Source organism: Gymnodraco acuticeps, unplaced genomic scaffold (genome assembly GCF_902827175.1).
Source record: "Gymnodraco acuticeps unplaced genomic scaffold, fGymAcu1.1, whole genome shotgun sequence".
In the NCBI taxonomy this organism is placed as follows: domain Eukaryota; kingdom Metazoa; phylum Chordata; class Actinopteri; order Perciformes; family Bathydraconidae; genus Gymnodraco; species Gymnodraco acuticeps.
The window spans coordinates 463,783-485,555 of record NW_022991960.1 but is presented as its reverse complement, the minus strand read 5'-3'; the positions used below and the strand labels follow the sequence as shown (position 1 = coordinate 485,555).

Sequence of the window (21,773 nt, the reverse complement as noted above, 5' to 3'; positions counted from 1 at the left end):
AACGACCAACATCCCTGCTTTTTTCTGTTTAAATCACAAGGAATTGTTTATATATATATTTGTTACTGTTGGTCATGTGACACAAAATGAAGACTCGAGGCTTGTTGGAAACTGTGACGGACATTTGTCACCACTTTCTGACATTTTATAGACAAAGCAATTAACCTAGAAAAAAAGCGACACATCAATCAATAATGAAATTAAATGTTATCTGCAGCTCTCGCTCTGACCTCTCTGTAGAAGTCACAAAAGACTTTGCCTACAGGGATCAATAAAAAATATCATTAATGCGACAAATGGAAAGAGGAAGCATTTAATGCGAGCACAATAAAAGACCATTGTCACGTTTGGATTTAAAGGAAGTTGAAGTGAGCAGTTGCATTTATGTTCTTAAAGGTGCCATTACTTTTTATGTTTCTGACACCCAGATGAAAACATACAAACCCAGTCGTGAAACTAAACCGATCAGTTCTTAATTCTTTAATAATATATTACATTTATGCAGTAATACAATAATAATAACAACAGTAATAACATTAATAATAAACATACACAGAAAGTACAAAATGATTTGTGTTATTTTTCTTAAGTTACCAACACGTAGTACTTCAAAATAAAAGTAATCAATTCTCCTTTAGCTGCCTTTGTCTCCTCCTTACTGTTAGAGAACCCAGAGAACTCGATTTCCCATGACCACCCAGGAAGAAGAACTACATATGTCCAATCAGGTGGAGTTAAAAGTCTCCCAGAGTTCAAAAGAAGCAAAGAGCAGATTGTTGTCTCGGATATGGCTTTACGACACTTCCCAGATGAGTTCAGTCCAAAAAATGTGTTTGAGTGTGTGTGTGACTGATGAAGGCAGGGGCTTCTAAAACGTAGACATGTTTACCAAAAAAGGGGGGGGGGGGAAATAAATACAGCCGAATGTAGAAACTCATCCTGAAGAGGTGTTTTGTAGACGCCACCATGACACAAACCAGCTACTGAGAAGAGAGGTCCATGCGCCGTGTTGAGTGAGGTGGACACACATTACAGTACAGATATCATCAAGACCCCCACCTCCTCGTCCAGGGGCCCGCAGAGGTTCTTCTGGGAGGTCAAAGTCTCAGTTTTTTTTTCCTGAGGGCGAAGGTAAAGACCCAGAGGGGGTAATGGTCAGTCTTTCTCCCCTCTTTTTCTCTTCCTTTCCACCTCTCATCCTCCATCACCGTCCTCCCTCTATTTGCGGTGCTTCATCTCCTTTTCGTGGTGGCTCTTTCCCCCTCCCTCTCCTTTTTCCAGCATTTTGATGGCCTCCATCAGGTAGCTCTGGAAGGCGGAGAGGGCGGCGCAGATGGCGGGGGTCCCGAAGCCGTGGGTGAGCAGGCTTGAAGTGGGTGAGGCTGCCCTGGACGCCGGGCTCCAGGCAGGGGGTGGGCCGACTGCCGCCCAGCGGAGAGCGGTCCTGGGACATCATGTCCACAAACTCCTTACAGACCTCCCTGAGAGGAACACAGGCAAGACGTTGGTTAGTTCATCTTTATTCATTTCCACATTGATACATTTGATTAAGTTTAAGTCTTATTTAATGGTTTTTAAAAAAGTACAGTTCTCAACATTTTCGATCAATGCCAAGCCAGCACACTTATAGGGTTGGATGTACTCTGATTACAACCTGTATTAAGTGCCTCAGTACAAATGTTATTCCCTCAACAGAAACGCTACTGGAGTTTGGTGTACTTAGATCATTCCAAGGGGGAAATAAATAACCTGATAGACCTGATACATTTAAATATAGTTTTGTGCCCCTGACTATTGGTATATTTGTATCTAAATGAGTTCACCATAGAGCATGGATCTGTGTGACTTGATTAGATTAGATTAGAAGCATTTATTGTCATTATACACGTACAATAAAAAAGAGCATCTAGCTCTACTGATAAAAACTCTTAAAGACAGTCTTTTAGAATACAAAAAGATTTCGACCTATCTGTGATGCTATAACATTAAAGGTAAAGTGAATCCAGTATGTTTCAGTGCCAGTTTTGAAGTGTCAAATAAAGTAGGAAAAAACAACACTTTATTTGCCTTGTTGAATTGTTTGACCAGGATAATTTGGCTTCTTAGTGAGGATAAAGCTCCAAAACTGTGGATCCTACACTTCCCATAATGCACCTAATGTAGTATTTTGTTAAACCCTCCCTATCTGTTTAACACACATCATTTAAACTCCATGCCCCTTGGTTTGTAACACATGTATTGTGCTGTTAAATTTGCAGTCCCCAAGCCCCACTGACAAACTCCTAGCCTTCCCCATCAACAGTAAATTGACATGTAAAATCAGTGGAGGGCCCCTTTAAAATGTACAGTCTGGGGGGGGGGATCACTCACTTGGTGGCGAGCAGCATGCTGCGGCGTGTTGGGAGCTGGTCTGGCTCGCTCTGCCTGCACAGATACTCCGCTGTGGCTCTGGCTGGAAACTCTGTCTCACACACGTAACCAAAGTCCCGCGCCAGATGGACGGCCTCACCTGAGGGGGAGGGGGGGGGGGGGGGGGGGGGGAGAGGGAGGAGGAGGAGGAGGAGAGGGAGGAGGAGAGTGAGAGTGTGTCTAACCAGTACAAAAAAGGGGATAATATTCTGCATCAGTGAGACAAAAAGGCAGCTTTAGCTTCTGTGTGTTTTCAAGAGCCAAATGTCAGTGCTCCAGTTTAGATTTAATGTCAGATAAATTATCCATTTATATGCTTTGTGAATGATTCCTATGTACTGTTCGGGGTCGGGTCAGGTCAGGGGATAAACTCTGCAGCCATTCTTCTCACTTCCACCACTCAAACAGTTCACTGCTCTTTGGCTTTGTGAGGCGGCCGCGGCTTTTTCAAGTGACACCATCCGTGCATCCAGCCAGCCACGCTACGGCTTGTTTATTCATGTCTGCTCATGCGAGGAGATTTTCTATGTGTCTCTATCCGTCAGGATATATGCAGGTCACTGTATGTATTTGTGTGTGTGTGTGTGTGTGTGTGTGTGTGTGTGTGTGTTTGTCCCTACCCTCCACTAGAGATGTTAGCAGAGTGACGTTGGCGGCCTTGCGTCGCCCGGCGGGCAGGTTGAGGCCAATCTTCTCCAGACGCTCTCTCAGACAGCGGCCACCATTCTTTGACTTCGCCCTGAGGGGGGACAGGGAGACAGAGAGAGCATTTTTTAGAAGATGGTCCTTCTATGTGTTTGTGTTTGTGTGTGTGTGTGTGTGTGTGTGTGTGTGTGTGTGTGTGTGTGTGTGTGTGCCTGTGTGCATGCATTTGTGTATGTGCGTGTTTATGTAATTGAATGTGAAGCTGAAATCTCCCTACAGTATGTTCCCTGTCAACACTGATAGGATCTTGTATTTTTCCCCTGTTTTTAGTCGTTACTCTTGCCTGTTCTCAACACTTTATGTATTCTTTAATACCTACATTTAAGAACATTTAAATATGTATTTATGTATATATTAGGCAGAAGTTTCAAAGGAAGTATTCAGAGCCTCTACTTAAGTAAAAGCAGTATAGTGTCCAAATATATCATGCATGTAGTAAAACAACAGACAAATATTTTTTAAATATCCAAAGATAAATGAATTGTTATTTAGAAAACAGCCCCTGTGAATGATACTGTATGTTTTTATATTAATTGACAAAAACATTTGGTGTATTATTGTGTAAGCAGTTGTATGTAGCTGAAGAGGAGCAAATTCTTACTACTTGATATACTGTTGAGTCTTTGATTCATTGTATTTTACTATAAAAATCTTGATTTCCGTATTTTCCATCTGAAATGCATTCAAGTATAAAGCAAAACAAAAACATCGTCGCTGTATCTCTCAGCTGAGGAGGTTGACGATAGTGACTACCCTTTAGATCTTTTAATTATGTCCTTTTAAAGTATTTCTGCCTGCAACCCAATCATAAAGTTGTTTTCTGGCCCCGAGGCCGTGGCTCATTAAACCACATTGCTCCTCTTGTGATTCAGTCCCATGACCCATTTTAGGTCCTCAGCTCTGGGCCTATGGTGAAGTGAAAGCGCTCTGATTCTGAAGAGAGTACATGCTGGAGAGCAGAGGATGTACTGCGTCTTCACTAACTAACCCAGTGTGAAGACGCAGCTTGAGGCCTATGCTTAAAGTTACAATGTGTAGTATTTCCAATGTATCTTTGCAGTAATGCTATTGTTACACTTGTAAAATGGCATTAAATAAAGAAAGTAAGCGCTTGGTCAGCTTCCATCTCTCTCTTTAACTTATACCAAAAAGGATAATACCTCCCCAGAATCTGAAAGCTTGTTCTTTAGCACAGCTATCCTGTTTTGTGCCATAAAGGAGCACTTTCTTTTATAGGAGCGCTATAAAACATCCAATTTAAAATGCAATGTAAAGGCTGCCCCTATCCTAGCATTTTTTTATAATTATGAGTGAGTCTTTTAATCTGAAATACATCAGGAATTTGCTAGTTAACCCATCAAAGAATTACATAATAAAATGAGTAAAATAAGAAGTATTTTTATTTGAATTCCCTCCATTTTTTCTGTCAGTTATTTAAAGGAATAAGAAACACCATTAAAAACTAAATTGGCAGCAAACTGTAACAGCTGTTATTAAATACATTGGTTATCATTGCATATTGTGTATGTGCATATCTTAGACGGTTAAACCAAGGACAGAGTTTAAATGTTCACACTTTTAGAGGTAAACATTTAAGATGAATCAGACAAGGGTGTGAATCAATGGTAAAGGGTATGTTTTTGTCATTAAGCATAGGCCTTAAAGAACACCATTTTGACTCTCCAAAAAACGACTCCACCCCCCCCCCCCCCTCCCACTTTATTCCCCATCTCCCTCTCACCTGCGGAGGACTCCACCCAGCAGAGAGGCGTTGAGGCACTCCGGGGGGGAGAGGCGTCGCTGCACCTCCCCGACCGTCACCTTGTACTTGGACGTGGAGCTGAGCAGCGAGAGGCGACCCGGGACCGAACAGAAGACCTCCGCTGGGTTGGACACGGACCCCATACCCAGACCCTCCTTACAGAGGGACAGGGCGTGCATGCCATTCAACTTCGATGGCATGGGAACTGAGGGAGGAGAAGAACGTTTGATTGCATTCAAAATGTACATTTTTCCACTTTACTGTGTGTAAAACCAAGGCTGCAGGAAGTTAACCGGCAACAAAGGCAAGATGCAAAGAGAACAAAAGGGCTGAAGGATGAATAAAGATCATTAATGTAAAACATATGTGTTCAGCAGGGACAATGGTGTTGTGTGAATGACAGCGTGTCCCCCCTCTCATTAATCTATGCAGTGTCACGTTCTCCCCTGCGTCGACAGCTCTAATTCTGGAGCGCTGCTTGTTGATTCTGTTGTTTAAACTGCAGGTGGTTACATCTGAGTTGCACGATGGCACATAGCCTCACTTCACACCTTCAAGAGCTCAATTCACACTCACTTTTCTGCACTGTGGTAAACTTTTACGATGACTTTTACTGTCTGTTTTGTTTCGGAAGAGGAGGAGGGGGTGTCAGGCAATCATATGAATACTTTTCTAACCACTTTGGGAGTTTAGAGGGGTAACATGTCGTTTTTATGAAGCATCGCCTTGATTTGATGATTTGTACTTCCTAGTAATGTTGGCATTTACAACCACAGTTCGTATGGGTTTACAACCTTTGTTATATCATCTTTTAAAGGTGTTAATTGGTGGTGTTAAAATCATTTCTGTAATGTAGCATTTTAATTCCTGAATCCGCTAAATCTGCAGGTGTGTGGGCAGAAATCCTCTAAATTAACCGGATTAGAAGAAATTAGCCCCTTTGTGTGTGTGCGCTGATCTTCTTAAGAGGACCACATTTTCTCACAAGCATAAGATGAAGTCGATCTGTACCGCATTGGTTAAAGGTGTTTTTTAAACGTCTTTTGGGGTTATAGTCCTCAAAGAATCTGTTTCTCCAGCCATGCAGATACATTTAGTTATATATGCCCAGGTTTTGATGAGCCAATGTCTAAAATCTCTGCTTCCGCCCCAAAGCAATGGAGGTGAATGTTCGAAAAATAGTAATACCCCAAAATATGTCTGTAAAGAGTTTTCATTGGGACTACTTTTGGCAGACAGTTTACAGGTCATTCTGTGGTTCATTGGAAAACTCTATTTGGGAAAAAATACTTGCTGTTGCATAATTTGACTGATTTGTCAATGCTGTAAGCACTAGCCCATTGACCTCCATTGTATTGCTGTGGAGGCAGAAACCCGGACAACCTTTGACAAATCAAACCAAAACTATCAGCATGACTGAAAACAACAAAATGCAAAGGAAAGAAACACAAAATATACAAGAGAATTCAAATGTATTGTTTTTAGAGATAGGAATCGACAGAGGTTGCATGTCATTCCCAGACATTCGTGTGATTTGTGTCAGTTAAGGTGTCAAACAAGCCAATCACGGTTCCTGTAATTACCTAGCAATGAACTTATGTTTACAAGAATATGCAACTCAATCCTGATGGCTCTGCAGGTTTCCTATAGGTCTCTCTTTGAGGCCTTTTTGTATATCTTTACCACTGTACAGTATGGGGCTGCCCCCTCGCTCGGTGTGGGCAGCGGGTGGTCTCTCTGCGAGGCCCTGCTGTGCAGCGCAGCCTGAAAACCCTCTCATTCACAAGCAGCCGGCGATGCCACAGTTCCCTCTCGTTCTCCTTTGTCATCTCTCCGCCCCTCCCTCTCTTATCATCTTTTGACTCTTTCTTGTGCCTCCCACTCTTTATCTCCCCCCTCTCGTTTCTCCTCTCCCTGTTGGATTTCTTCGTATTCATGAGGGCTTTAGGTTTGCTCTGCTATCTGCTGCTCTGCCGTGGAGAGTCTCGCTGTGGTAATTGATCAATTCAAAGCGTTTGGCAAACAAGTGGAATCACTGCCACTTCATCAGATGAGTGCTGGTTGGCAGCAGTCTGAATCCAGCTACACGTGTACAGTAAGAGCTTCCTCTTCCTCAGGGACGCTGTCTGGAGAATTAAACCCTTTTTTTGGGAGAACTTGACGACATGGAGAGGTAAGGGATATTTAGATTCAGGAGGCCGAAATGCATTACATATGTGGCTGGGTGTTTTTAAATCCACATGTATTCTCTAAAATCAGAGCCTCAAGGATGATAACGCTTTATTTGTCAGCAAAAACACTTAATATTATGCTGTCAGTCATCTATAACACACTGGGTGTCTTCTTTAGTGCGTTTTACAGTACACACCCAAACAGGCCCGTCCATCATATCAGTTTAGTTTTTTTTTCTTGCCCGAGAAAGGATTTCACAGTATCTTACGACTCCACCGGCAACAAATTCAACTTGAGTTTTCTAATCGTGCCCCTGTGTCTCCTGCAGCTAACTCATAGTCGGTAATATTAGAGTGATCACACTCTGCACATTTCCCCACAACTTCTCTTTTATCATGTTCCCCTCCCTCCTCTTCTTTGCCCCACTTCTCTTCTCCTCTTCACTCTAATCCCTCTCACACACACATACACACACACACACACACACACACACACAACACACACACACACACACACACACACACACACACACACTCTCTCATATGACCATGAACAGTTCATTAAGAATGTGTGCCTTTGGGGTGAAGTCTGCAGCTGAGTATTAGAGGACTTCTTGACTTCAAATGAAATAGCAAAACAGAATTATTTATAGTGTGTGTGTGTGTGTGTGTGTGTGTGTGTGTGTGTGTGTGTGTGTGTGTGGCAGCAAGAGAGAAACTGGTGTTGGAGTGCCCCTAAACACAAAACCCCCTTCAGCATGTATAGCACAATTATATAGGTGCACACTTAGACACACACACACACACACACACACACACACACACACACACACACACACACACACACACACACACACACACACACACACACACACACACACACCACACCACACACACACACACACACACACACCACACACACACACACACACACACACACACACACACACACCACACACACACACACACACACCACACACACACACACCACACACACACACACACACATCTTACCTTTTTTAATGACAGAGTGGTCGAGGATGCCCAGGGCTGATCCTTCCTCCATTCCCTGTGTCAGACAGACAGACAGTCACTATCATTTATCCACCGGCCCTCAACACACACACATTTTATATACACACATTTATATACACACACACATAGAGCTTTTCTCTCAGGCCAAAGCAAGATGGACGGTCCAATGTTAGGTTTTCTCCCTTGAAGCACACATGAACAACTATCCATATCCGGGTAAATAATGCACTCTGTTACTCTTATTGGATTTAGCTTCTTCGTGCAGAATGGAAAGATGGTAAATGATGGGAGTTATGACGGAGGGTTTTAAAGAGTTCATAATTCTTCACAGCTTGACATTAAATGATTGTTTGTACCTTAAATGTTTTAAATGTTCTTAGCTTAGTTTTTGATTTACAGTCTTTTTTTTATCAGAAAAGTTGCCTTATTTATTCCATTATTTACTTAAAACACAATTAAATTAAAGAAATGCTGTCATAATTTTTAACAAATTGCATATATTTTGTATCTCTCTATATAATTGTATCTATATTATTTTTAATAGAAATTGTAAATTGCCCATATCTAAAGTTACATTGCTCTCCATTTCTGTTAAAATATAAATCATTTTGAGAAAGACTAATATAAAAGAAAAAATAAAGTATTTAAAAACGGCCACCAATAGCTAACCCATTGAAAGAATAAATGAAATAGTCGCAGATTATTTGATCTTTTCATTCACTGAGGATGAAATTGTCTTGCAAGGCGATTCTCGGATGTCTCCTTTGTGGTGAATTTATAAGAGGATTCAAACGCGAAGGATATAATCCATTAATCAAATAAAAGGTCCTTGTCAAGTGGGAGCGTTTAACAGAAACATGCCCGGGTTGACTCCTTGCCTGGCGCTCCTCTCAGACTTCTTTTCTATTAATGACCGTGCACATCAATTGGTCTCGCTGTGTTTCTCTGCGAGGAGGCAACAAACAGCGTCTGCAGCTGCACCTGCTGCAGGGAAGCTGACTGCTCAATAAACCATAGAAACTATTCTTCTAAAAAAAAAGTGCAGAAGGCAAGAGGACTGCAAGATCACTTTCTTTGTGCGAGACATCGGAGAATACTGCATGAATGTCCTGATGAATATTAAGACGGGCGGGTGTCAACCCACAAAAAACCCACGTTTCTGGAATTAAATATCTTAAAATCTGAGAAAAGTATTAGATATTTTTATTAATTCTAAAGCTTTACTTTCCCACTGCTGTATGAACAATATGCATTCCAATCATTGAGATCAACTTCAGCGTTACATTTGAGATAAACTCGAGACACATGTCAGTCTCAAAACGACGAAATAAAAAACGTATTCAACAGGCCAACCAAAATGTACACTTTAAAAGATTGAGGATAGCTGTGAAATATTATTTTGTAATCATTATTGAACGAATTTTGAATAACAAATTGAGCATTCAAGCTGATATTGTTGTAGAAATGTATATTTCAGACCTGGAAGCAGTACATGTTTTAGCTTAGTGTTTTAGACTTTATAGGCAATGCCACGCACAACTGGTTTCATTCTTATTTTGATATTATAAGACACCAAAACTGCTCATCTGAATTTGTATTGAAATGTCAGCTAAAATAAACAGGATGTTTTAATATAAATAAATATACATAACAGGTTAAACATTTTTAGATGAATTAAAATAAATAATAACATGTTGTAGTCCTTAATTAAATGTGTTGACTTAAAATACAATTGATTAATGGGAGCTATTTCATCATGATTTGTGTCGATTGAAGGAAATGGAGGATAAATTGCCATAAGGGCCTGTTGCAATCATCCTCATATTTTTAAGTAAAATGGACATTTTTGCACTTTTTTCTTTGATATTAGCTTTTTTTGAAGGGATTACAATTGAAAAAATAATGAATCAAAGAGGCCCACATTTTGTTTGCACTGAATTTCGTTTTGCGCACTAGTGTGACTTTTACGTACGGCCTTTTCCAGTGCGCGAAGCTAACGCAACCAAAGAGTGTTTAGCCAAATTAAACATATGAACTCACCTGCAGATCATCCAGGCCGTGGTGTCCCAGGTGCATGCCAAGGGGACCGTCCCCCAGAGCCGCAGCTCCTTCCCCGAGCCCGTGCAGCAGCCGGGGCACAGCTGCGTACTCCCGCCGGGGGTCGAGGCTCAAAGCCCGGTGCGACTGTGAAAGGAGCCCCCCGTCGTCGGAGCGCGACCTCTGCGAGTGCCATGCCACTTGCTGATGCTGATGGATGGAGTTGATGGAGGTGTAGGGGTCTGACAGGTGGGCATATGAGTCCTGGCTCTGGGAGTATGGCAGGGAGGACTGGGGGTAGGGGGGAGGGAAGTACGGAGGCTGGAAGTCAGAGGCCGGAGTGTGGCAGAGCGGGGGAGCCGAGGAGTACCCGGCCTGGTTCAGGGAGGACAGCTGGGAGAGACGGCCGCTCTGAGAAGAGTCCGCGCGCTCCTGCAGGGAATAACAACAAGTTAGCTTCATATATCAGGAGCCCAAAGTCATTCAATTGTCCCCTTAAAATGCCACACGGGACTAAGTGTTCCATCTGTCAGAGAGATTACAATACTTAACGCATACATGGATAAAATAAAAACGTTTTTAATTTAAATGTAACATAAATCAGCTGAATAAATGTGTTTCTATTTTAATTAGGTGGTTGGAAATAGCAGCAATCTTGAAATGATGCGCACTGGCAGAGGACGCCCTTGGCATCGCTGCTGAACAGTGTCAGAAAGGTCACGGCCACCAAGAAGAAGCTGCACAAAGAATCAGGTAATGCACAACAACACGTTGCTCCGGGAGGGGGGCATCTTTAAATAATCTGTCATTGTGTCAACAAAACCACATTGACCCCATACATGGGAATTAAAGCGAACAAAGGTTAAAAAATAAATAAATGTGACTTTACAAGTTTCCTGTGAAAGAAGAGACATGCAGCAGTGTGTGTAACAGCATGTAGTCCACTAGCCTACATTTCTGCACACACACATCCTGGTGAAATTGGATTTTTGCAAAAAGCTGGGTCACCCGGATCAATGCTGTTGGTGTGGAGCAATGTCCATTATCAGCAGGGTGAAAAGGCCGTGGTTAAAAGCACACACCCATAGCCCTACGTAGAAATAATGGACGACAATATTCACTAGTCTCTACGGGATTGTGTGTTCATCATTTTAGTGACACAAAAAGTTATATCTGACGCTGTAAAACGCTGCTCCAGAATGATGGACAGTGTCTCGGCATGTCACAGCTTGTCCAGTGAGTGGACACTTCACTGTCAGCAGGTCTCTCTCGCTGTGACACTGTGCAGACAAAGAGCATCTCGGCCGCGCCGCTACACTAAACTCACTGTCAGAAAGGCTCATTGAGAAGTATGGACATTTGACACTCAATATACTGCAGAGAAACACACCATTTACCAAACATATATTCAACGGCAGTCAAAGATATTAACCAACAGCCCTTAGGCAACTTTTCCAGTCGATTGATAGAACGTTAATCAAATTATAAAGTATTTTTCAAACCTTTTTTTAACTCCAAATTAGATTTTCTTTTTTTAGTGGAGTTGACACATTACGCGCATCTTTTTCAGGGTAGAACATAAACTCTTCCTTCAAATTAAGTCACTTTAGTCATTAAAATACATTATCTTAAATAACACGAGCCTTTTATCAAACTCACCATAGCGGAATAGGTGTGGATTAACATCTGGACCACACTGGATATCCCCGGATTTGAAATTCAACAAGACGCGCAGGTTTCCAAAGACTGAAGGATGTCACCAAATGCTCCGAGATGTAATCCAGGCTTGTTTACCGGTCCATTAATTTCAAAAAAGTGTTATTTACTTTTCCTCCTCCTCTTCTTCTTCTCTCTGTGATGGAGCTCTTTTACGCAGATGAAAAGCTGCTGTCAGATACACACGCGCACAACACACACAGAGTCCTACAGACTCTCCATGAGTGCACTACTTATAGGGTTTTGCGCGCACCCGGCAGAATGAGGGGAGGGGTCGACAGGGTCCACTTCTCTTAAAGAGATATATTCATTCAATTACGCTCCGTTAATTCAAACTCACACTGTGCCTCCATTTATTGTTTGTTTCGTTTTAACATTGGCACTGAATATTAGGAATTTTACGCACCGAGGTATTATAAGATAGGAGAGTTTTGGTACTTTTATTGAGGATCATCTTTACAAAAAACACATTTAAAAAAGGAAATTATATTCTCTAATTTTTAATGTCCAAGTTTACGCTACAGTTGAATGTTACGCTCTGAAAAGTAGATCCCTAGTCATAACAATTACATGTTTTCTGTTTTATAATTCAAATAATGCAATTTTCTTCAGAATTGCACCCAACCTGAATAATTCACAAGTTTAATTTCCGAATAAACGGCATTTTTTTAATTCAGTTTCTGTTAAAAACAAGTAAACAACTGCCCTTCATGTGCAGTATTTTGCGCAATATTTTTCGAACGTGTGCACATGACAGACAGGTGACACACACTTTGTACAAATAAAAAAGGAACACTTTGAGATTTTTTTCTCTTTTACCTGGAGGACGTCGTTCTTGTTTCGGGATTTCCAGAGCATGGTGGTGCCGGTGGAGGAGCTGAGGGGTTAAAGTGACGCTGGGTGCAGAGGAGACGGGCTGAAGGCGCAGAGAGGAGTGAGTTAGTTAGGGAGATGATACACGAGTTTGTATGGATGGGTGTTACGGAGGGGGGTAAGGACAAAAAGAGGGCGGGAGGTGACAGGAGTCTCGGCGGGGGGTAACTACAACTTTCTTCACGGTGTGTGCATAGACTATCAGGGATGAAGTGGTTAAACACATTGCTCTAATAACACGGCAGAGGAGCACCGATATTAACAAGAAAGTGATTTCTCTGAAACACACTGCATTTTCTGCTTATTATTGTAAACATATCATTTTGTACATGATGTATGAAACCAAATATTTGCAGAACAATCATTTTGAACCTTTATGTTTTGTTAGGACGAGTCACTCATCAGCCACTTCTATAAAAAAGAACTGTATTAAAAATAGTAAAAGTATACTATTTGTGATAATCTTGATTTCTTTTAACTACTTTATCTTCTACTTTTTCCAACATTTCACTCTACAAATAAACAGGCATATTCTTTAGTCAGTTTTAAAGCACACTAAATCTAGACAAGTATCAGTGCGCCATCTAGTGGTGGATGATGTAAAAGAGGATTTATAGGAATAATAACAGAGATGCACCTTTACACAAGCTGGCTATGACATCCTGCTTTGTAACATTTAAAAACATGTATAATAATAATAACAACAACCAGGTAAAAGCTTGATACTATTCAACTAATTTGAGGACTAAAAAAGATTATGACCTGATAAGTATTTCACTGTGTAGAAAAACAAATCATTTTTCCGTTGATATAAAAAGACACTGTAAAGGTTAAGTCTGGTGATATTTTCCATTAAAAAACTAAAACACAGAGTTTCTGTCCCCCAATACTGGTTTGAACTGTCTGTGGCACAGCCCTCAAGCACATTTGTTTCTACAGAAGATCCTTTAAAGAAAATTAAAAGAGCTTGAGACTACACTACCCACCCCCCATAATGACTATAGAAGTGTTCAACTAGGTGGTAGCAAAGAAAAGAAAAGTTGAGTACTACATGAAAAAAACAACTCATGACCAAAAAGAGGTCCAGGTAGGTTTTCTAACAAAATAGCTTTTATTTAAGACATTAACATTTCACAATTGACATGTAAAAAAGTGTTTCTTTCCAGAGCACAGCTTTCTACAAACTTTGGAGTTTCTTTACAAAAAAAGATGTTCATAATTTTTGAGTGCCCTCTTTTCCACGAAAATTCATTTGCAAAAAACGGCAGCGCCATCTTCTCCTTATAATCAGTCAGGGTTAACAGGTCACACATTATTCAGTCAGATAAACACGCATGTTGGCTACAGCCCTTCTTTGTTACTTTATTTTGAAAAATGTAACCCGTAAAAGATGTCTGATTTGTTTTACTTTACTCCCACTGACTTTTTCAGTTTCCTCAGAGAGATCAAAGCTCCTTTATCATTTCTCATGGCGTCTCCAATCTCCACCTTACACACAGGGCACTGGTCTGCCATGGCGCACAGAGCCTCCTCCAGCGCCCCCTGTGTGTGCTGCTCAGGCAATGCACTACACTGACTCAGCATGGCCAGTGTGTGTTTGAGCCAGCCTTCCTCTCGGACCAGGCTGCCGATCCAGGGCTGAGCGCGCACGCAGCCCCCCAGAGCCTGCAGACTCAGCCTCCACAGCTCCGCCGCCTCCTCCCAGCTCTCCGCCCAGCCGAGGCTCACCCTGACCGGGCCGGGGCTGGAGCCGGAGTCTAAGGCGCTGCGGAGGAACCGGAGGGCGGAGGAGAAGAACCGCCTCTGTCCGGCTTCCACTGAGCCTGGAAAACCAAAAAGCATGTGTGTTAGCAAAGTCTTATGGTGTTGATTGACAGCTCTCAAAACATGACATTTAAAAAGAAAAGAACAATAAAGAACACAATACTAGACTACGACTACGATTGCTAGCTGAGGTTTAAAGAGTATAACATTAAACACTCCTGTCCAACCTACAGACCACATGATCTGAATTCCCTCAGGCGTTTTTCAAAGCTTTTATAGAAGGCAATGCATAAGGGTAACTAACAACATCAGTAATGGCTGCATTCTGCTCAGGTTTGCCAGTTTATCAGCTGTGGTATAGACCTTTTACCCAGAAGACACTTTGATATGTCGCAAGAGAGGAAACACAGAAATAAATAATTAATTTGAATTGCATTTATCTAATGTTGGATCATTGTCACTGTGAAGTTTGAATAGATTGATGGTTAGTGGTAATGTTGTGATTTCACGTTCTATGGCGTGTCAAATGTTGGCTGTATTGTAATGGAAAATACTGTGACATTTTTATTTAAAAAAAGGAACATGATACAAATGGTGCAGTGAATTTGCCATAAACAGCTGAAAAAAAAAAAGAACCAAGTGATTAATCAAAACAAAAGAAAAAAATGTTTACCTGGAGGAGCTGATTTGAGTCTGCCAATCATCAGTCCCAGCGTGCAGTAATTTGCTGCCAGGACCAGGAGGCGGGGTTTGTGAACCAAAACAGGAAGTGCTTCACTCAGAAGGGCCTCCAGCGTTCTGAAACATGGGTCCTTCCTGGACGACCAAACAGAAAAAATGAACACCTTCAATATCTGTTAGTAAACAACAGATCATTTTTAGCTTTAGATGAGTATTTCACTTGTTAACCAGCTACCTGACTCTCTCCGGCTCTGTGACGGTGAAGTTGAGGAGGGCTGAGCAGGCTGTCTCCATGCTGGGATCCCTGGCCGAGGACACCCCACCTTTCCCCTTGAGGGAGGTCCAGCACTGAGACAGGAAGTCCACCAGCAGTGCAGGGGTGTCGAGGGTGAGCAGCACCTTCCTGGGCTCTTCCTCTGCCGACAGGTGGCACAGAGCTGGAAGGAGATACCTGAAAAGAGCATGGAGGGTGTGAGGAATTAAGAGAAAGTACTGTTAGAAAACTGCAGATTCTATGGAATAAAGTATAAACTTTCTGACTGGTTCCTTCTGATAATTATCTTTACCTCAGAGCTTCTTTGCCCGTCCACGCCCCTGTCTCCTCTCTGACGGACATTTCGGACATCCAATCAGAGAGGCCGTGCTCCGGGCTATCACCCTGCAGATGGCTCCGGGAGTAGGCGATCAGGAACGGTAGCAGTCCGGTCACTTCCTCCTTCAGACAGGAAGTCTCCTCAGCCAGCCATGAGCACAGAGAGCGGTATGTAGCGAAAATAAAGGGGTCTCCATATTGACTTTGATCCACCTACGAGAACACGGAAGTGAATGAAATGTTTTACTCTTTCTTTCAACACCTGAGATATTTACCCGCTGGTTCATCCGCAAAAACACGGCAGAAATGTTCCTATTGTTAGATTCCCTTGGTGCACGATAATTATCGGCCCGATAATTATCGGTCCGATATTAGGAATAAAAGTATTAATAGCCCCGATAATATATACAATATATTTTTTGGGTAAAAAAAAAGAAAAAAAATACTGCGGTGTGGGTGGATTGGGATGAGGGGCGCTTGTTTTTCACTCGGCTCCTCCCGTTTTGCCAGTACTGTGGTATTAGTGGTTTAGGAAGAGGGGAGTTTTTTCACAAATCCAGCGCTCCCTAACTCATGCCTGGCTGTGACGTAAATGGTGTGCGGCCGTGAAGCCAGGACAGTAAACAAACATGTCGCCGGTAGTATGGGACTATTTCAAAGTTTCAGAGTTAGATAGTTCGCTTGCTATTTGTATTAACAAATGCAATGCAGAAGTTCCACGAGGAGGGAAAAAGGCAACGAGCTATAATACTTCCAACCTGATTAGTCACCTGAAACATCGCCATCGCTACGATGGTGTGTTAAAAGCGTACGAAGATGCCTGCGCTGCTAGACTAGCGGCGAATCCAAAGCCAGCTGCAAAGGCACCGGGGCTTTTACCTATCGACGAGGCTTTTGAAAAAGGCAAGAACTTTATTTTGGAAAATAAATATGGTCACTTTGAAGAGTCAAAACTAGGGATGCACGATATTGGTTTTTTGAAACCGATACCGATAACTTCCTGCTTCTCAAGACCGATACCAAAACATTTTTTACGCCACTAATTATTTTAACGCGATTAACGCATGTGTATTTTTTGTCCTCGGCCGCCCCGTAGTTTCAGAGCGCATCGAGTTTAAAATACCATCTACAAGCTGATGCTGACAGCCCCGCTCCTGCTGCCCGCTTGTGGCAGACCACACTTCCACGCTCACCGGCAGGCACCGACTGGCTATTGGGAGGACCGGGAGGGTGTGTGTATGTGTGGCCCGAGCGAGCGAGAGAGAGACCTTACGTGCATTGTTGTTGTTAGCATCTGGTGCTAGCTAGCTGCGCTAATGGATATAAGGAGCTGCTTAAATTAAAACAGAGGAGCGACATTTCGCCACAACTGCGCCGAGCACTTGACTTTATGCAGGAAGCCAGACAGTGGGACATTGTACGAAAAGTCAGCACACTCAGCACGGATAGTGCGCAACATGATTGCAGCGTCCAGGCAGCTCCGGTTCGAGCATATGCCTCGAGTTGCACATAGCTCCAACGCCCATACCACCGACGACATGTTTGTTTACTGTCCTGGCTTCACGAGTTAGGGAGCGCTGGATTTGTGAAAAACTCCCCTCTTCCTAAACCACTAATACCACAGTACTGGCAAAACGGGAGGAGCCGAGTGAAAAACAAGCGCCCCTCATCCCAATCCACCCACACCGCAGTATTTTTTCTTTTTTTTTACCCAAAAGATATATTGTATATTATCGGGGCTATTAATACTGTTATCGGGTTTATCGGGATGACGTCATAATTCCTAATATCGGACCGATAATTATCGGGCCGATAATTATCGTGCATCCCTAGTCAAAACTGTTCTTGACTTTGTTTTGTTCATAGTAGTAATGCTCATGTCATTTGCTCACTACTAGTCTTTTTTTTACCACCAGGTGTGCAAAAACTACAGGTACATTTAATATATATATATATATATTATATTATTATCGGTTATCGGTATCGGTCTTGAGAAGCAGGAAGTTATCGATATCGGTTTCAAAAAACCAATATCGTGCATCCCGAGAACATTAACAATCTATAAAAATATCGCAGAGTACAAGGCCACAGAACGCTGCAATGTCCTATTCAATCAAACAAGTTTAAAATATTCAGTTTACTATCGAATAAGACAAAAAGGAACAGCAAATCCTCGCATTTGAGAAGGTAATAGTTGGCACTTAAAATAAGGAAATTACTTTCAAAATGCATTTTACTCAACTTGGTTGTTAATACTTTTCTGTGAATTAACTGGTTTAATAAGCTAAAAAATGTTTCAACTCTTTTTGGGAGCTAATTATTAAAAAATGTACTCCCCTATTATATTGTTGGCTAGTTCTGTTGACAGACATTAACTTAATTCAGTCAGACAACTCACGTGTTCCTTTAACATGTTTATTAGAAGCAACATATAGTTGAGTTTGGCGACTAGGCTCGGGCATCATCACTCCATAGATATACATAGCACGATGAGTGATGATCAAATAACTAACCCCCGAGCCTACAGGTGGAAGCTGGGGTGGTGGTGGTGGTGGGGCAGCAAGCAGCAGCGACGTAGAGGTAGCTGCAGCAATAGCAGCAGCAAGCAATGCATGGAGAGAGATCTGCAGGTTAAATAGAGCGGCATATTAAGGAGACTCTGTTTGGTTGGTTGTGGAGTGGCAAGGGGCGTTATGTATGAATGCAGCATAAGTGCTCGAGTTGACTGCCTGAACTAGCTCGCAGGCTTCGCCTCATAAATGTTATCCCATATTCTTTATTCCCTGAGGATATACATTTTGTCACAGCAGTAGGAAGACTCATTTGGCACACAATGAGTCATTAGATTTACAGAACTAGCAACTAGTAGCTTGTTGGATGCAAACAAATTATATAAATATAACATTTAAAAAATGTCCCAAATTGGGATCAATAAAGTACCTATCTATCTACCGGTCTTCCTCTCACCTGCTGCAGGTGGTACATTAGGGCGGCAAAGGCCTCCTTCAGCACCCCGAGGACCTGCCTGCTCTGCTGCAGACTGATGGAGGGGATGGAGCTCTGAGGAGGAGCGGTCTGGGACATCCCCACACAGCAGGCCTGCTCTATGGCAGCCTCCATGATTCTGTAACAGCCTGGGAAAAGGAAGTAAGGAGAAGGGTTTAAGTAACATGGAAGAATCACGTTTAAATTAAATACCTTACCAACATGGTTTGACATCACTAATGACTTATGACACACAAATGGACTATGAGAAATATAGAATGAAACCATGACAGCCAAATAATTTATCAAACAAAACAAAAAAAGAAAATATATTTTTATAATAAAAAAAATAGGGGAGTAGTGGCAGTTATGTACCTAATATTTTATTTGTGGATTTTTGTTTCGAGATAAAAAAAAAAGAATTGGACTCTTTTTCTTTATTAGAGTATTTAGAGAAAATGGGGAGACAAGCAGCAAAAGGCAAACATGGCTGCAGGTCTGAGTGAATCCATTTACACAGGGTGACATTTAGATATTTGTTGTCAAAATTCCTAAATCTGGCTATTTTAAAGAAAAAGAAAATTGAAAAAAGGGATTTCAGAATTATTCATAAGATTGGTCAAGTTAAGAAAAGGTTAAGTGAAAGGCAGATGTTTAATTACAATCAGTAAAGTATATTAAATAATCACACTACCTGTGAGAGTGTGCTGCAGCTCCGAGCTCAGTTCGTTCCCGGGCGGTTCCTCTAAGCCCATCCTGACCTCCACACAGGCTCGGTTCACCAGTAGGCAGCAGAACTTTGGCGTCCCGACAAACTCCCACCCGTACAAATCCAGCAGACAAGCGCTGAGGACCAGGATTGGCCCGATCTGCCTTGGGGTCAGTTTAGCCTGCAACATGGGTCTCAACACCTCCCATACAGAGGCCACAACTTCTTTCAGCTCCTTGCTCTCTACTGCCACTCCTGCTGGGGGGAGAAACTGAACCAACTGGGCGCACATGTCCATCTTGGTCTGGTCTTTGGCTTGGCAGAAGTCTTTAGACAACCTGACCAGCAGAGTGAGGAGTTCTGCAGAGTGCTTACTCCACACTCTGTCCTTGGTTCTACCTGCTACAAGGCATCCCAGCAAGGGAAGCCCCTTCTCGTGGCTGAAAGTCTGGTTTTGTTGCACTGCTTGGCACAGAGCGGGAACACCCCCCCTGCTCAGCAGCTGGTCGGGACCTCTGGGTAAAGCACACACAGCTGTGAGGATCTGGTAGCAGTCAGCAGCTATGGCCTTGTCCAGCTTGAAGGAAGGTAAGGCTTCTTGAGATGTTGATACTTTGTTTGCTACACTGCCGTCGTCACCTTTTGGCTTGGTAGTCTTCCCCTCTCCTCCCGATTTGGCCTCATTGGAAAGATCACCTTCAGCATTTGAACTCTCTGCTGATTGCACTTTAGAATCTGGATCCGTCTCTAAGTCTTGCGTTGGATCCTGGGCTTCCTGTTTCTGCTGGTTCAGAGGATCATTTGATAAAAGGCCCAGCAGGACCGGGATGGTGGTGAGGAGCTGGGGGTGGCAGGCCATGTCTGGGTCTGTGCTCAGAGCAGCCAACAGAGCCGTACCCAGCGAGAGGAGCTCCTGTGGGGGCAGGCCGGAGGTCTCATTCCCTCTGATGGCCGTCACCAAAAGACGAGCAGGAAGGTTCAGGCCAACAGCCTCGAAGATGCGCCTCAAGGTGGCTTTGTCTAGCTGACTTGCTGGGCACAAGCGGGTTATCTGAAGACAGAGAGGAGAAAGAAAACACCAACCTGTCAGTGTTAAGGTCAGATTATTTTTTCCCATAGATACACAACCCTATATAGACTCAGGTACACCTAGCTACAGGAAATGAATAGAGAAGCTTTGCTATAAACCTCTGTGAACTGAATGTAAACAGCAATGTAGTAAATGTATGTATGTAGGCAAGAGACTCTTGAACACTGCCTCCAAATAAGATTTCTGATGAAGGTTTCTTGACCAAAACTAAATTATTAATGAGCTCTGCGTGCAAGTTAAGAGGACAATGTGCTGGATTTACAAAGGACCAAAAAAAACAACAGTTTTTACCCTGGGTTTATTTCTTATAAACTATTTTTTAAAGAATTTGAAAACACAAGCAAATAAATAACCTTCAGTAGGACTATAACATAATTAAAAGTGCATAGATTATGTGAAGTCCATAATGACAAAAAATAAATAAATGTGAAAAGGTGTTTTACAGTTTGTAAAAGAGTGGGTGAAGTATATAGTAGGTTACATTTCTAAGCAGATTTAATTAGCTCCTTTCAACCTCCGGTGTATTTTAACTAAAGCAGATATTTGTCTTAAAGGTTTTTTAAATGCAAACAGTTAGTATACAAACACTATTGCTGGTAAGGTTCAGTATATTCTCAGTTGAGTTAAACATCCCATAGACAGACACTTACCAGCAGCAGAGCAGCCAAAGTGTGACTGTCGTTTTGAGCCTGTCTGAGGGCTTGGAGACATCTGTCCAACACCTCTCTCTGGGCATCAGTCAACCCTCCTTCATCATCCCTCTCTGAGCCTCCTCCATCTCCTCCATCTCCTCCATCTCCTCCATCTCCTCCAGCTCCTCCAGCTCCTCCACCTTCTCCTCCTCCCTGCTCCTCTTTCTCAGGAGGCTGGCTGCTAACGACAAGTGAAACATCGTCGCTCTCAGCCATTACGACCTTGTAGTAGCTGTTAATAAAAAGCAAGATAGAAAATCAAACTGAATATCAAGTCGTTAGCTCCACACCGTTGAAGGAAACAAAAGCAGGCTAATTTAACGATGTTCAGCTGGTTTTCTGAGTATTTTGTAAATAATGGTAGGTAGCAGTTGGACAGTTGAATCATAATTGGCAAACGTTTGTAAAATAACTTACTTTGTTGACAACTCTCTTATCACGAGCGGCAACAGCTCGTGAGCACACTATCCGGAAGTAAAGTGTCAAAATAAAGCTGAAAGAAACCAATGAAAGCTCTCCAAGGAACTCGGAAAACCAATCACAAGAGGGATA

General features: G+C 42.4%; 2 protein-coding genes across 2 annotated transcripts; both read right to left on the bottom strand.

Annotated features, from left to right (window-relative positions):
• Positions 1-465: 465 nt before the first annotated feature.
• tfap2e (transcription factor AP-2 epsilon) lies at positions 466-12,772 on the bottom strand. Its single transcript, XM_034200744.1, is given in 8 exon segments — positions 466-1,368; positions 1,370-1,481; positions 2,371-2,509; positions 3,030-3,148; positions 4,856-5,081; positions 8,062-8,116; positions 10,123-10,551; positions 12,655-12,772. Coding segments are annotated over 8 exon segments (1,269 nt in total). The 5' UTR covers positions 12,694-12,772; the 3' UTR covers positions 466-1,218.
• Positions 12,773-13,796: 1,024 nt separating this feature from the next.
• Positions 13,797-21,727, bottom strand: ncdn (neurochondrin). The gene is made up of 8 exons (XM_034200731.1): positions 21,639-21,727; positions 21,180-21,453; positions 19,425-20,490; positions 18,713-18,879; positions 15,720-15,958; positions 15,389-15,604; positions 15,146-15,288; positions 13,797-14,531 (listed from the first exon to the last, which is right to left on the bottom strand). The coding sequence occupies exons 2-8, from the start codon at positions 21,435-21,437 to the stop codon at positions 14,113-14,115; spliced, it is 2,508 nt and encodes an 835-aa protein (XP_034056622.1). The 5' UTR covers positions 21,438-21,453; positions 21,639-21,727; the 3' UTR covers positions 13,797-14,112.
• Positions 21,728-21,773: the final 46 nt, after the last annotated feature.

Excerpts from the sequence above, each read along its gene's own strand:
- ncdn (XM_034200731.1), bottom strand. The coding sequence starts at position 21,437 with ATGGCTGAGAGCGACGATGTTTCACTTGTCGTTAGCAGCCAGCCTCCT. Across the intron at positions 15,959-18,712 it reads TAATGTACCACCTGCAGCAG|GTGGATCAAAGTCAATATGG; the intron begins GTGAGAGGAAGA and ends GTGTTCTCGTAG. Across the intron at positions 15,605-15,719 it reads ACGGGCAAAGAAGCTCTGAG|GTATCTCCTTCCAGCTCTGT; the intron begins GTAAAGATAATT and ends TGCTCTTTTCAG.